At 38.9% G+C, this 14,850-nt stretch overlaps 1 protein-coding gene across 9 annotated transcripts in view; it reads left to right on the top strand.

Moving 5' to 3' along the window:
• gria1a (glutamate receptor, ionotropic, AMPA 1a) overlaps nt 1-14,850 on the top strand; it is an 84,202-nt gene that overhangs the window by 12,363 nt on the left and 56,989 nt on the right. For all 9 annotated transcript variants that reach the window (XR_010536290.2, XR_010536289.2, XR_010536292.2 and 6 more), the window contains exon 3: nt 8,623-8,862. Coding sequence is in view for 5 of the 9 variants with exons in the window: in XM_065272048.2 (XP_065128120.2) it covers nt 8,623-8,862 (240 nt within the window). In the remaining 4 variants the exon portion in view is untranslated. The remainder of the gene's footprint in view (nt 1-8,622; nt 8,863-14,850) is intronic.

The raw sequence follows: 14,850 nt of genomic DNA, 5'->3' as shown, positions 1-14,850 counted from the left end.
GGTGAATAGCGTGTGTTTTTGCGGCAAACACACCGCCTATATCGCGTCAATCGCATCGCAAGGACGCCTCTGAACGCGTCTTTGCATTGACTTTGTATGTAATCTACTTGCGCAAATCGTTGAACTCGCATCTGGTGTGAACCCACAGTAAGGGCATTTAGCGAGGCCTGGTAGACACGAATTTGCCTCTTTCGCGCATCTAGTTCGTGCAAATGATGCGAATTGACAGGCAAATTACGCGAATTGCCATCTGACGCCCAAAAAATTTGAACTTTGGCGTCAACCAATCAGGAGCCTGCTTGCTGCTGTGGCTGCAGGCCCACCCGGAATCATTCATTCAACATGGGGGAACGACTGATATTTTGTGTCAATTTTGCTTTAAACGCTTGCTTTTTACGTGCGTCTATTTCGCTCTAGACGCGCGAATGCATTCAGAATGTTCAAGCGACAAACTAGACGCGGTAGAGGCGAATTTGGCGCTCCATTCATGTTTAGTCTGAATCCAGCATAAGACTTTGGCACAGTACCATATAACAACAAATTGAGATTAATTAGTCTTTGTAATCAACTAGCTAGTTGTTGATTTGACCATTGTGGCACACCAACGTGATCTCACAAAGTCCCGTGGGATAGTTACAGAATTTTTTGCCCATTTTACCGTGGCATTCTCAAGGATCCCCACATTTTTCTGACTTTCTTTTCCGTGGCATTCTCACGGATTGGTTACTCAACTGCTTTTTCCTATTTTCAAACCATTGTCGCTTTGGTTTAGGGTTAGATTTGGTGTTTGCATTAGTATGTCACTTAAAGTATTGGTTTTTACTATTTTTTTCTGATGTATTCTTTTATATTTTCTAAACTTTAACAATTGTCGCCTGGCGTTGGGGTTAGAGTTGGGTTTGGGTAGGGATGTCATTTTATGTAAATCTAACCCTAAACCAAAGCGAAAATGGTAAGAAAATAGGACACAAAACAGTTGAGTAACCAATCCGTGAGAATGCCACGGAAAAGAAAGTCTGTGGCAGGGTCACGGAAAAATGTGGAGATCCGTGAAAATGCCACAGAAGAATGAGCAAAAAATTCCGTCACTATGCCACGGAAATTCGTGAGATCAGGTTGGCACACTCTAGATTAAAGATGAAGCAATGTCTAGTTCTTTTCAGTGCTATTTAGTAAACAATCAGACAGTTACATGAAATTAGTATGAGATATTAAGATGCAACAAATGAAAGGCTTTATCTTGGCTACTGCATTATGCTTACATTTAAAAAAGGTTGAATTTCTTGGAAATAACACATTATGTATAGCTGACCTGAAACTGTCCTCTTAAGGTACAGATACAGCAGAATACAGGAGTGATTATTACAGCATCTCCCCTTAAGCATCAACAGCCATACGCTCCAGTGTGTAGGGTAATGATGTGTAACTCCCAGCAATGAGTATGGACGGGTTTGGTGTGTCAGACAAAAAAGAGAGAGTGAGGCAGTGAGACAAGGTCTTATTTAGCTTGTCTGTGTGTAATTACTCTTGCAGTTGTACATTTGCTTGTGTGTAGCAGTGCATGAGAGCGGACTGTGTAGTAGCCGAATTGTTTTAAGTGTGTATGTGCGTGTTTTGTATTTTAACTGAAGCATGTAGCTTGTGTTTACGTCAGAGTGTGCCTAAGGGTATGATGTGCATGTGTGTTCAAACAGAGCTCTACAGGCCGAAGAAGAGAGCAGAACAGCTCATTAAAGCCAAGGCTGTGGATGGTAGAGGTGGAGCTCCACTGTCCTTTAAAATCCACTTCACTGCACGACTGTTCAGTTTTTCCATATGCAGACATGCTGTCGGCATCAACAGCACATGGCTCTAGATAATCCTCAGGTTGATTTGAGGACTGGGAAAAAGGGAGAGAGAAAGAGAGTGAACGAAACAGATTGAGAAGGAAATGGCTATTTAGAGTCCGCAATGCTCCTGAGGGAGTCTACCTGCTCTCAGACTGCAGTTTAAAGGGGGTTTACTCTGTAGCACCGCCTGGCAAGAAATCTCTCAGACACGCCGTCATTTAAATAGACTAGTCTCACACATATTAGGTGGAACTGATGTAATTTTTGGCTGAGCACATACAGAGACACTGGAAAGAAAAACGAGTAGTCCTGCTTCAAAGGATTTCCCCTGGTTCTTCACCCCCTAGTTATGTATACATGTCAATCCTATTGTTGCCTTCAGAATTTGAAAGTGAAAAATTCCTCTCATGTCAAATTTAAATGTTTGAAAGCAAATCTTTTGATTGGAAAAATGCGAGAGAATATTTTAATTGTTGTGGGATTTTTTATTTTATTTATACGTTTATTTAAATTCAGGAGAAACATTGTCATGTAATCCAACCAATCACACAACGAGGTCTGCATAGGGTTATTTATAACCCAAAGGCTGGGTTTGTCCATATTTTACCCAAATATGTTTTGAAACAATTGAAAGCATTCTTTAAAGTTTACAGTATAACAATCCAAATGGATGGATAGCAGTGGCGGCCGGTGACTTCTTTATTCGAGGGCGCCCGAAGCGAAGTTCGTCACAACATGTATGTAGACCGTCATGTGTGTGGTTCGTAATTTCAAAATATGTGTACTGCGCGTCGAGTGATCCTATGTGCATCACGTGTCTTGTCAAAATAAGTGCCTGCTAAAGGTTTTTTATAAAAGAGACGCTCGCATTTGCCAGATACTTGCAGAATCTCATGCGTAATCAGAGTTTACTGTTACGGGAGCGTCTCTTTATCATAAACGGTTTTGACGCGTGTGCAGCAGGCACTTTTGACTAAACACGTGAAGCACATGGTTCACATGACACTCCGAACACTTATTTTGAATTAGCGCCCCCGCCACTGATGGATAGTTTCAGCTACAGACAGCGTGACAGTGAAAATGTAACAATACCCTCTATAGAGTTAAAAAATCTTTTTCATACTAACCCTTTCACAGCATTTAATTACATCAGTTTAGCCGCTCACCCTGAACATTCACTGCAACAAGTTCGTCAGTCTTCCCTACCTTAATATCCTGGTTTTGTAAGGCCCACCGAGATCTGTTTGTGAGATTGTGCCAGGAAGGACAGATGCTGTCAGGATCTTTAGTACGGCCGGAGAGCACAGGTCGGCCAGAGGTGGCAGGATCGCTTTTACGTCTCCACTCAGGGTAACACAAACCACTGCAGGCGACCAGTGTGTTCCTGTCATTAGAGTGCCGGGTGACATGACCATGTGCTCCCTGTCAGGAGGAACTTCTCAAAACAGGGAAGCAGATGTGAGCGAGAGAGAGTTACACGCTCCAATCTGCTGCCACATTATTACACACAGGGAAAGCAGCGGCAGCCGTGTGGCAAATAATTTCCATTAAAATGTTTTGCAAATGAGTTACTGATTAAAAACCAATTTGCTTGTCATTTTGCTATTTTGGCTCTGATTAGCTTTGCTCAGATTAGTCAAGGTGAAGTGTATTTGACAAGGTAATTGAAATAACCGTGAAAAGTCCCAATGCTCATTTCTGTGTCATACAGAAATAAAGGTGCAAAAGTTGTCACTGGGATGGTATATAAAGGGCTTAATTTGGTACAGATATGTACCTCTAATAGCGCTTTTCCATTGCATAGTACCCCACGGTTTGGTTTGGGTTAGGTCGGGTCAGCTCACCTACACTTTGGCTTGGTTAGCTTTTCCACTGAGCTTAGTAACACTTCGGAGTGGGAGGGATTATAGGCGTGTCTTTATATTTGCGCTGCCCACTGCTGTGACATCATGTGAGAGTGTTGTTGTACATTCCCATTCATTCATTTATTTCTCAGTCTGCCACAAATTTAAAATTAATCACCACAAATAGATGTTTGCACATTGGCGTTTTTGTACAAACACCGGTGGCGTCAGTCGACGCGCTCCGCTGAGCCTCATTTAAGTTGCATTTAGGCATATATACAGACGTGCGCGTCGCGAATGTGCCTCCACAAACTGCAAGTCTGGATAAAATTGGTATGGTGTTCCTGATTCTGAACCCGTTGATATTTTCATCTCTAAAGGGAGTTTGGGAACTTATAGCAGAGTAAAGATGACAACATGTTTGCTCGAGACAGCGCAAGCTAGCATGAAGGTAAAGCTAATCTTTTACATTATAGTGATGACGCTGGTAGTGACTAGAGCTGAACGATACATCGATTTTTCATCGTCATCACGATATGAACTCACGCGATAAACACATCGCAACAGACAGCCTTGACGCGCTGAATGAAGGGAAAACGGTAAGCGCATGTTATAAACGTTTGACCTATCACGTTTAGTCCTGAAGACATGCCCTGCGTCCCAAACCGCATACTTCCATACTATATAGTAGGCGAAAAGCACTACTTCTCGTACTCTTTGCATACTATATAGTATGGAAGTAGGCAGTTTGGGACTCATGGATGGTTTGCGCGTTCATGCTATTAGGCCAATCAGGGGAACCCCCAAGTCAGCTACGCTCAGATTGATTTGTGAGGTGTCAGTTGTGTCGCTGTGCCTGTTAGCAAAAACGATGGCGAGAAAGGAGAGAAGAGTGAGGAAAATGTGTTGTCAGACGAAGACCTTGTGGTGAAAAGGAACAGCACTTCATGGAACTATATCATGGAATTATTTTGGATTTAGGAGAGATGACGCTGCAAACACAGGTACTGTGGAAGCGGTGATTCACATATTGCGTCTACTGCACGCTCAAGTTCATTATTTCAAATGTATGCGACTTGCACGCGGTGCGACGCGCTCGTTATTTCCAGGTATTTCAAAAACATTTTAACTTTTCAGAATGACACAAGCGCAGCGTGCAGGTCATGTGACAATAACCTACGCATTTTTAGGCGCGACGTGTGAATGGCCCCTAAAACATGAAAAAATATAAAATATTTATTGCAACTCACATCGTCATCGCAACATTAAACAATGTCATCGCACATCGCAACTTTTCCTCACATCGTGCAGGCCTAGTAGTGACAATTCTCTCAGACCAATTAGTGGTCAACAGTGTTTTTACGTCACGTTTGGTATTAGCTCGGCTCGGGTGGCACCCCAACCGAGGTGGTACTAAAAAAAGTATCGGGTACTACGTAAAAAAGCCCCCAAAAGTAAGCTAAACCACACCGTGGGGTACAATGCAATGGAAAAGGACTATAAGATACTAATGTGACCTTTGAGTGTACTTTTATTTTAGATAAAAACATGCCTAAAATTTGACAAACCATAACATACATTTTAAAACTGATCATATTAACACAGAGGGAAATAAACATAAACACTAACAGTATGTGTGTGAAAAGGATTTGTCATGTAGTGTTCTGACCAGATGTGAATACAGCAATAAGCAGTTTGTTTGTCCACACTGAATATGAAAATGCTGTGTTACATTCAGAAAATCGCTGATGTGTCCTATACAGTACATTGGGATTTTGAACTGAGAAGTGTCTGTGGGCGGAGCTACATGATAATTTTTTTGCATTGAGAAATGTAATAAGGCTGTATTCAGTCTCATACTAAAAATATAGATGTAACAAATATTACCTTAACTGTAAGTCATGAAGGCATGTGCTAAACTATATAAAATAAAGTTAATTAATGTTTCTCTAATGTCTGGTACCGAGCTTTAAAGTTCAATAATGCGTTGTAGCTAAACAAGCTTTGATTATTAACATGGTACGTATTGCCAAAAAGGTAAACTATGTGAAACCATTTAAGACAAGCACATATGGTACTTTGAGGAGCTTGATTCAATGCGCCATATGTCTTCGGTAATAGCTAACACAGAGGGATGCTGTCCCCCACGTTCACTCCTCTTTCTGTCTTTCTGTCTCCCTGGGTCCACAAAGCTCAGCCCAGACAGAATTAATGTGCAAGTCATCAGTCACACAGAAACCAGAGCTGTGTGATAAGAACATCCCCAATATTACCTCAGAGCTCACTGCAGCGCCTGTTAGAAGTGTCGTATTCATTATTGCTTAGCACAGAGTCTGTGAATTTCCTCTGTACAGTGCAGAGAGAACACTTTAAATTAGCGTGTCAGTCTGGATATTACACAATGTTCTAGTTATATTAAGAAACGTTATAAGATGGAAACAGGTTGTTGATTCTTATAATATGTCTAGGTAGATTCATGTTTAGATTTGACACTTTCCAAAGCTACTTACTGTAAAGTCTATATAAGGTACATTTTATTAGTTTGTGTATTATTTTGAAATCAAACCCATGACCTTGCAAGCACCATGCTCTACCAGCTGGATAAACACTTATGTTTCCATAAGAAAGAAAACTCACAGATAGCTCTATATTATTTCTTCTAGGGCTGTTTAAACCGAGAGAATAGCCTATTTTTGATCTAGAGAGGCACTTTCACGTTTACACCTGGTGCTTTAATCCGTCTCTTTTGTCTTTGTTCAACCTCTTCTGTCCTGATTACTTTGAGGGGTGGTCTGTGGGCGAGACCCTCTAATTTCGTTTAAATGCAAGCGGGAGAAATGACGGGTTTAAATTGACACGCACTAATATTCGGTCAATATAGTCCACTGCTATGTAAGAGCTTACTCTGATATTTCAGAGCAATTGATCAAATAAGCTTGCACAACTTGCCAAACTGGAAGAGGTAGAGAGCAGCCCCTTGAGTTGTATCAATGAAAGCCTAAAGATCACGTTGAACACCGTGGGTTTGCGCTAAAAGTTATGTCCGATTTAAAAACATTTTGCTCAGTACACATAGGCTGCTACCCAGTCTCAGGAGGTTTTGTGATATAGTCACGTAATTTTTTATTTTATAGTTTATAGTTACGCGGAAATTCGTGATGATATCACGAAAAAAGAAAAAAAAATTATGTGACTATACAACAAAATTCCGTGAGACTGGGCTGTAATATAATAGGCAGAGAGTAGGCGGCCTTTTGTGGATGCTCGAACAAAAAGCAATCTGGTTGAATGCGCTTTCGATTACCTCTGAATGTGGTCATTAATACCTGTATGTAGCGTCGTCCACTTGTGATCTGATCGCCAAAATGCATCTAAATATTGGGTGTGAACAAGTTCCTAGACATCAAATGGTGAGCAAATTGATACTTTTGCTTAAAGTAATAAAATATGTGGTTACCTAAAACATCAAAATTTGCCCAAATTTTACTCACCCTCAAGCCGTCCTAGGGTTATATGTCTTTCTTCTTTCAGCCAAACATTGAGATGTTATTTTTAATAACATCCTACTGTTGATCTTTTCAGCTTTATAATGGCAATATCAGATAGTGTTAATGCTCCGAAAGTGCATCCATCCATCAAAAACTAATCCATAAAGTTATAACATGTCTTTTGAGATAATGCGATGGGTTTTGTAAAGAAACATTTATATTTTAAACTACTAAATAAAGCCGTACATGCTTTCACAAAAGATTTAAGGTCTGGCTGGAGGCCACTGATCCAACCTTACAGAAATCTCACAAATGTCTCCATTAGTTTCAGAAGAGAACTTAGCAATACTACAATCTAAGATTTGCAAGTCTGCACTCAAATGTCAAAATTTTTGAAGATTTTAATAAACTTAACATTTTTCATCAATTTTACCCAAATCCAGATTGTTTTACCAATATATAACATCCATACTCTTTATGTTTTTTATTAATTGTCTCATTTGTTTCTATTTTTATTAATATCTAACTAATTGGTACTAATCTGAACTAAACTCCATAAAAATCTCCTGGGCAACATCTAAGCAAAAAAAAATCCTCTTGGTTATCATATTTGAGACACGAACATCCACAAAAAACTTGTCACTGTGCATGTATAGGCCAGCGGTCATACATAGACCCACACACTCTTGAGGAGCTGGCACTCTCCGCTACTTGTTGGCTGTTGCGTAGTGGGACAGGCAGTTTGGGTGATGGCCATGCCTATCGCTCATGCTCCCCTGCACCCCTCAGGCTGCCCCTGCTGGGATTTGGGCCTTGGGCAGTGAACAGACTGCAACTTCAATCTGTTTAGCTGCAGCATTGAAACGTAAGGCCCAAAGCTGCAGTAAAAAAAGATCTCGGCCAGGGCAAAGATAGCACAACAGAGTGTGATGCACCATTGAAATAAATAAACAGGGAAACCTGCCTTTGAAACCCAGTTCAAAACAGATGGGGGCCATTTTACCACCAAAGGAGAGGGAGAACAGGAGAAATAAAAGATATTCAATGTGCAGGGAACGAGAAATTGAAAAGTGCCCCGCTGTTTGGTAAATGTCAGCGAGACTTTGTATTCATCGATTATCTGTACCTTCACAAAGTCTGTCTGTGACCATTTTCTGTCCATTGATAGGTACGGAAATAATAACAGCTTGGCAACAAGTTATAAAAGTAACACCAAGTCTGTCTCAATCACTTATAATTTAATACAAGCATTATTACATGTACTGTATTTGCAGAAAAGGTCCTTGCATGAAACCGGTGCCTACACACATACATTTATTCTGTTTTGTTTTGCTTAATATTGATGTTGGTCTGCAAAAGGGAGAATGTGCGCCCAATTTAAGTCAAAATTTAAGTGCAAACTTACTGATGATTTATGAATCAGACCCTTTATTGTATTGTAAGTCTTGTTTTCTTCTCCAGTCTGTTCACAGTTCGCCAAAGGAGTCTATGCTATCATCGGTGTGTATGACAGGAAGACCGTAAACATGCTGATGTCGTTCTGTGGCGCGCTGCACGTCTGCTTTGTGACGCCCAGTTTCCCCATGGAAAACTCCAACCAGTTCGTCATCCAGCTGAGACCCGAACTGCAAGACGCCTTGGTGGGTGTTATTGAGTACTACAAGTGGACCACGTTCGTCTACATGTACAGCTCAGACTCTGGTGAGACTCGCTTTTCATGATCTTAGCCGTGAAGTCTTTTAATTCCATTTTGATTATGTTTAGTTGGTTTCGAAAATCTCAGTGTTTACCCCACGTTGCTGGTGTGCGGATTGTGTCAGCTTTTGTTCTCAGTCTGTTTGCGAACTTGTTGGTGTGCAGTGACAGATATAGATGTGACTCATGAGAGGGCTGACTGGTTGTGTGTCACTAGGCTGAGCTGTTGTCATCTGAGTAGATGCATTTCTCTTTGCACTTGGAAGCTCATTTGTGCATATTTCTTCATGGAAATCTGCCAAAATGAGGCTGTTGTAACCAGTGCAAACCATGAATATTTTTGTTTTGCCGTCATTTAGAAAGTGTAAATCTGGCTGTACAGCAAAATGAATTTTAAGCCACTTAATAAACATTTGGAGGAGATGTGAATAAATCGGAGTACTGTAATGATAAACTACATTTCTATAAAAAAACAAAAAACAACTGATCTGTTAATGTGTGCCTGAATATCCAAGATCTACTCATAGTCATGGGCAACCTATGCTGCTTTCCAGGCAGGCAGAATCTGGCACACCTGTCTCCACCAGGTGTGCTATTCTTCCTGACTGCATGCAATATCCTCATAATGTGTCACCATCTGTCACAGACGTTCGTCTCAACCGTGATGGAAACATGATGCAATCTGAATATTACAGGTTATTTAAGTCATTTGGTGGAATGCAGTTACCCACAATGCTTTGGGCATCACCTGTCCTATTTCTTTTCTTTTTCCGCCTCTCCTTTTTCATTGCGCTTGCCAGTTCTGTCATTGGTCTGCGCACACAACAGGTTTGATGCATGCCTATATGCGTGCCACGGGTGTCATGCTGATGGTTTTATCATGTGGAAGTGCTGAGGGCTCTGGGTTTAGATTGTAGGATCATTAACTCTGTGACTGAGAGGAACCAAACTGCAGGAATCCATATCACCAGCCTCTTGTTGCCTAGATACAGCTCGGCACTGTCTATGGGGTTATTTTAAGCCTTTTAAGGGTACGTACTGTATGAGAGCGCATGTAGCCTATATGTGAACCCGTCCACACCGATGGCTCACCGCGAGCTTCCCATAAAAATAGAATTGTCCCCATTACCTCATGACTTGATTTTTAATGCATCTTGCTGTTTTTCATTTTAGCGTAGTACTCCGTTGGCATCATACCACCCCAGACGAGTAAGAATGGGGCTAAAAAGAGGCGACCTTCCCCGCTGGCTCTGTTCTCAGTGTGCATCGTGAGCCATTTGTTCAGCATGCTGAGAATGTGAGCTTCTTAATGTCAAATCACCCTGCAGTCATAAAGTGGTCCAGCTGTACACACATTAAGTCAAACATGAAGCAAAACTAGCTCAGATGCAGAGGGGTCAAAGGTCAAGTGTTCAAAATGGAGGCACCCAAGCAGAGGTGGAAATCAATATTCCTCCTCAACACCGTCATCAATATTTTCTTCCTTTACTTTGAAATCCAGCTATATTTGAATTGATTATTTTAGGTAGGTGTACTTTTTGGGTCCCATGGTTCATTTTAATTTTAAATAAATAGGTTTTTGTTATTTGAAGGTCACATTAATACTAAAATTGTTTTTCATGTCTTTATAATTTGTTTATGTCTTTTATGAAAGGATTCTTTACATATTTGCCCTGAACTCATTCTTTTAATGTCAAACTATACAAAGTCATACATTTTTGTCTTATTTTATAAAAGTAAATATAATTTGTGATTTAAATATAACAGTTGTGTGTCATGTCCAATCAATCATTCATTTTGTCAGTGTTCAAAAATGTTATTTCAAAAACTGTCATTTAGTCATAAACGTGCCAAAGTATGCACTAATTCAATATTTTAATATGTTCTCTGATATCTACATAGTAGGTACAGTAGAGTTCATTAACTCTTTCCCCGCCATTGACGAGATATCTTGTCAATTAAGAGAAAACGTTTTCCTGCCAATGATGCTTCCCTGACGAGTTTTTACAGTAATATATAATTCCGCTATTATCCGCTTACCGACTTACCCAAAAGCGACAGCATCAGCTATTTCAAAAATAGTTAAAACTCTGTGTATGTTTTGATCATTTTTTAATCTGATCTCTAACAAAATGTATTATAAAAATGCTATTATTTCAGCTTCTTGCTCAAAAATGTATTTTAAGAAATCTACCCATATTTGAGAGGTGATAAAAAGACAACAAATAAAGATAGGATGAAATGTTTTTCGTTTGTTTGAAAGCAGAGGGTCTGTTCTTTCATTTGATATATTGTATGCTTATATATTTATTAGGGCTATAAAAAGATTAATCACAATTAATTGCATACAAAATAAAAGGGTTTTTTGCATAATTTATGTGTGTGCACATACAACTTTTAATTTGTATGTGATTAATCACGATTAATCTTTTGACAGCCCTAATATTTATAGAAGAGAACTTTCTGAAAGGAACTTCACATCACCACAAAGTGCTTAAAAAACACTGGCGGGGAATGGGTTAATTGCAAAAATGATCCAGAAACGGTTTTATATGTCCACATACAACCCTAGAATTGGTCCCCAGAATTAAATGGTCTATTATTACCTTACTTGGAAAGGTCATGAATAATAATGTTGAGCTCTGCTCTTATTGGCTGTTTCACAGCACATCTCATGAGGCTCATGTCAGTAACTCACATTAAAGAAAAATGTCATCATTTACTCACTCTCATGTTGTTACAAACTTGTGTAAATTTCTTTGTACTGATAAACACAAAGGAAGATATTTTGAGGAGTTTTTGTAACCAAATCGTTTGTGAACCATATTCACTTCCATAGTAGGAAAAAGAATACTATGAAAGTAAATGGGGCTCACAAACGGTTTAGTTACAAAACATTCTTCAAAATATTTTTCTTCATGTTCATCAAAAACAGATAAATGTATATAGGTTTGTACATTTAGTCATTTAACAGACGCTTTTGTCCAAAGCGACTTACAAATGAGATAAACAATAGAAGCAAGTATAGCAACACAAGAACAGCAATACATAAATGCACTGAAAATAGTCTTATCAAGTTTAACACAGTATACATAGCCAAACGTTGTTTTGTAAGAATGTATATTTACTGTAGAGATGGCAAAATGTCCTGCTTTGAAGAAACACCCAGGTACAGAGTGCTCTTAATATCTTATTTTCAATATGTATGTCCAGTTGGACTTACTTATTAAACTTTCTACTGTAAGTGTGCAGTCGCTGATATATATTGCAGTTCTGGCAATGGTCCAGCTCTTAGTGATGTATTTTGTTGTCCATCCCAGCACATAAATCAAATATGTATTCTTGTTATCTCTGCTGTATGACTCAACATCTTTATAACTTATAAAACATGTATCCTTGTTGTTGCTCTCTTTTAATTGCAGCTCATGCAACAGCTGGGTGGTGTTGCTTCCAAAAAAGGCAGTAAAATTCAAGTGCGCTTTTATATTTCACATAAAACAAACCCGAATAAGTCCATTAAACATTTCATCAACAATTCGCCATATAAATGCTCACCGGGGAGTTATTTATGTATTTTTGTGGAGCCCGTCGAGCTTTGGTTGTCGGATCTGATTCCAGGAGGCAATAGACTCCCACTGTTAGTGTTTGATGGGGTGTTGACTGTGCACATAAAAAGCAGAAGTTCGGCTTTGTGAAGTTACTGGATAAACTTAGGCTAAATTGTTCAGCGAAGCACTCGCATAGCAAAAAGCATAGATTGCCGTTAAAAGCAGTGGAGTGTTTAGAGGGGTTCTGATGACTTTGAAGGAGCTGGCAATGGTGCTGATACACTGAGAACACAAGGAGTATAAGCTGCTCTCACTGGCAACATAACAAGTGCAATCATGCACGCTTGTGCTCTCAACTGTTATCATGTCATGGTATCATACAGTAGGATCCTTCAAAACTATTTGCTTTTTATGTGAGAGAAAAGTTGAATATGGTGTTATCTAGACACTGTCGCTCTGTTTCAAAAGTTTACCAACCTACGTTGTTGTGCACAGACTTTTCACCACTGATAAATTGTAGTAAATTTTGTGGTTTAAAAACACTAATATCAAACATTTTTACTACAGTTTTTCAACTTTTATTTTGCTTTTCAAGCCACAAATTAAAGGTTAAAGTTAAGTCTCAATAAGAGGTTCCTCTTCTTGGCTGGGTTAAATATGAAGAGTTTGGTTCCAAAACGAAATAAATTAAAACAAATTTTGGTAAAAATGTGTTTTCTATACCAAGAAAGTGACAAGATGAAAACCACTATTTTCTGTTACAAACGTTCACATAGCATCTTTAGGTTATAATAACATTACATTAAACATTAACATTCAAAGATTTATTATAAAAAAAAATTCTGCAAAATGCAATAAATCTATTGAATCAATATATAAATGTGCAGTCATCTTTGCCATGTTATATTCATTTAGTTGACTAGTGGTACACTGATTTAAAAAAAAACGGCATTAATCATTGCTGCTGTCATCTTGGGACGTCGACACTTTTTTGACAGCGATCAGCTGACTTTGCGTAAAATAATAGAAGGTTTTCATGAGATCCCCTGGGGTCAATTTGTTAACATGACTGAAGTTTGATCCTGCCGTCTGAGAACGAGCAACAGTCAGCACTTTTCCTTCACCCGAGTGCCTCTCACATAAATTATTCGATTTTGATAGCTTACGTTTCTTCACCGCCACAGAAAACCACCACAATGCCATCAAAGTATTATTTTGTTTTTGTTTGTTTGTTGATCGTGAAGTACAAAGTAAATGAGGAAAACTAGGATTCCGTGTGTATTCAATGCGCTGCCATTATTGTCTACAATGCTTGGAATGGTGCGCTGTGATTTGTTGAGTGGATTTATTGCATTCTGCAGAGAAGGAGGACTGGCGTTTATCGCGTTTTGGGAAAAAGGGGAAAATATAACAGAATAACACAGCAGATATCGGATTTTGCGTAAAATTAAGAATTTACTTTTAAATACTGACCTGATACAATAATGATTTCGGTGATAACTACTTAAAACAAAGGCGTATTTGGAAACAAACTCTTCATTTCATTGTCGTAAACTGGGGTGAGGCTTCTACATTGTGAATATATTGTTTTCAGCCGGCACGTTTAATGTTTCAGGAATAACAAATAAACTCTGTCATAATCTGTTTTCTGCTCTCAGATCGGCATTAGTTACTTGGGATTCATAAATGAATTTTTCATATTCTTTTCAGCATATTCTAAAGCAGTTGTACTAGGCAATCCCAGAATGCATTTCAACAGGGCTTAGTAAACCTAAGCTATTGATGCTCAAGATGATACTAAGAGCATGTTTTTTTATCTTAAGTGATTTGAATTGGAGTCTGAGGGAATTCACTGATTGGTCTTTTGGGGTTGTGCACATCTACCATGATGCTAAGATCAATGCCTTTACTAATCGAAACCCATTTCCTGTTTGCAAGCAATGTTGATGAATCTCACTCTTTGTCTACTGTTCGGTATCTTTCAGGCAGGTTTTTCTGAATTCACAGCCAATAAAGTGACATTCAGATGGTCAGAGGTGGATGGAGATAACAGAGCGTCAATACTTTAGTCCTTAACACTGTTTGGATTCTGTTGTGTGTTGTTAATTCTTAATGAACTATTGTAGCTTTTACATACCAGTTTTTGTCCTTATACTCTGTTATTGGAATACATTACTTTTACATATGGATGCATTGCAGTTTTTTAGCCATATTTGTTTTATTTACCAGATAACTGTAGGCTTTTTACAGTAATTGCACTGTAATTTATACAATAGGGGAAGGCTTATCCTAGTCTCAGACCAAAATGCATGTTTGAGCTGCTTTAATAAAAAAAAAACTTGTACTGACTCATTTCGATATATATCGGTGACATTGTTTTGTCTCAAGATGCACACCTGTAGTGTTTTTTTAAGGTATGTTTGTAAATTCTTTTTAAATTACCTAA

This window comes from Paramisgurnus dabryanus, chromosome 16 (genome assembly GCF_030506205.2).
Source record: "Paramisgurnus dabryanus chromosome 16, PD_genome_1.1, whole genome shotgun sequence".
NCBI classification, from domain to species: Eukaryota; Metazoa; Chordata; class Actinopteri; order Cypriniformes; family Cobitidae; genus Paramisgurnus; species Paramisgurnus dabryanus.
Note: the sequence above shows the minus strand (reverse complement) of the source record. Positions and strands in the feature narration are given on the sequence as shown.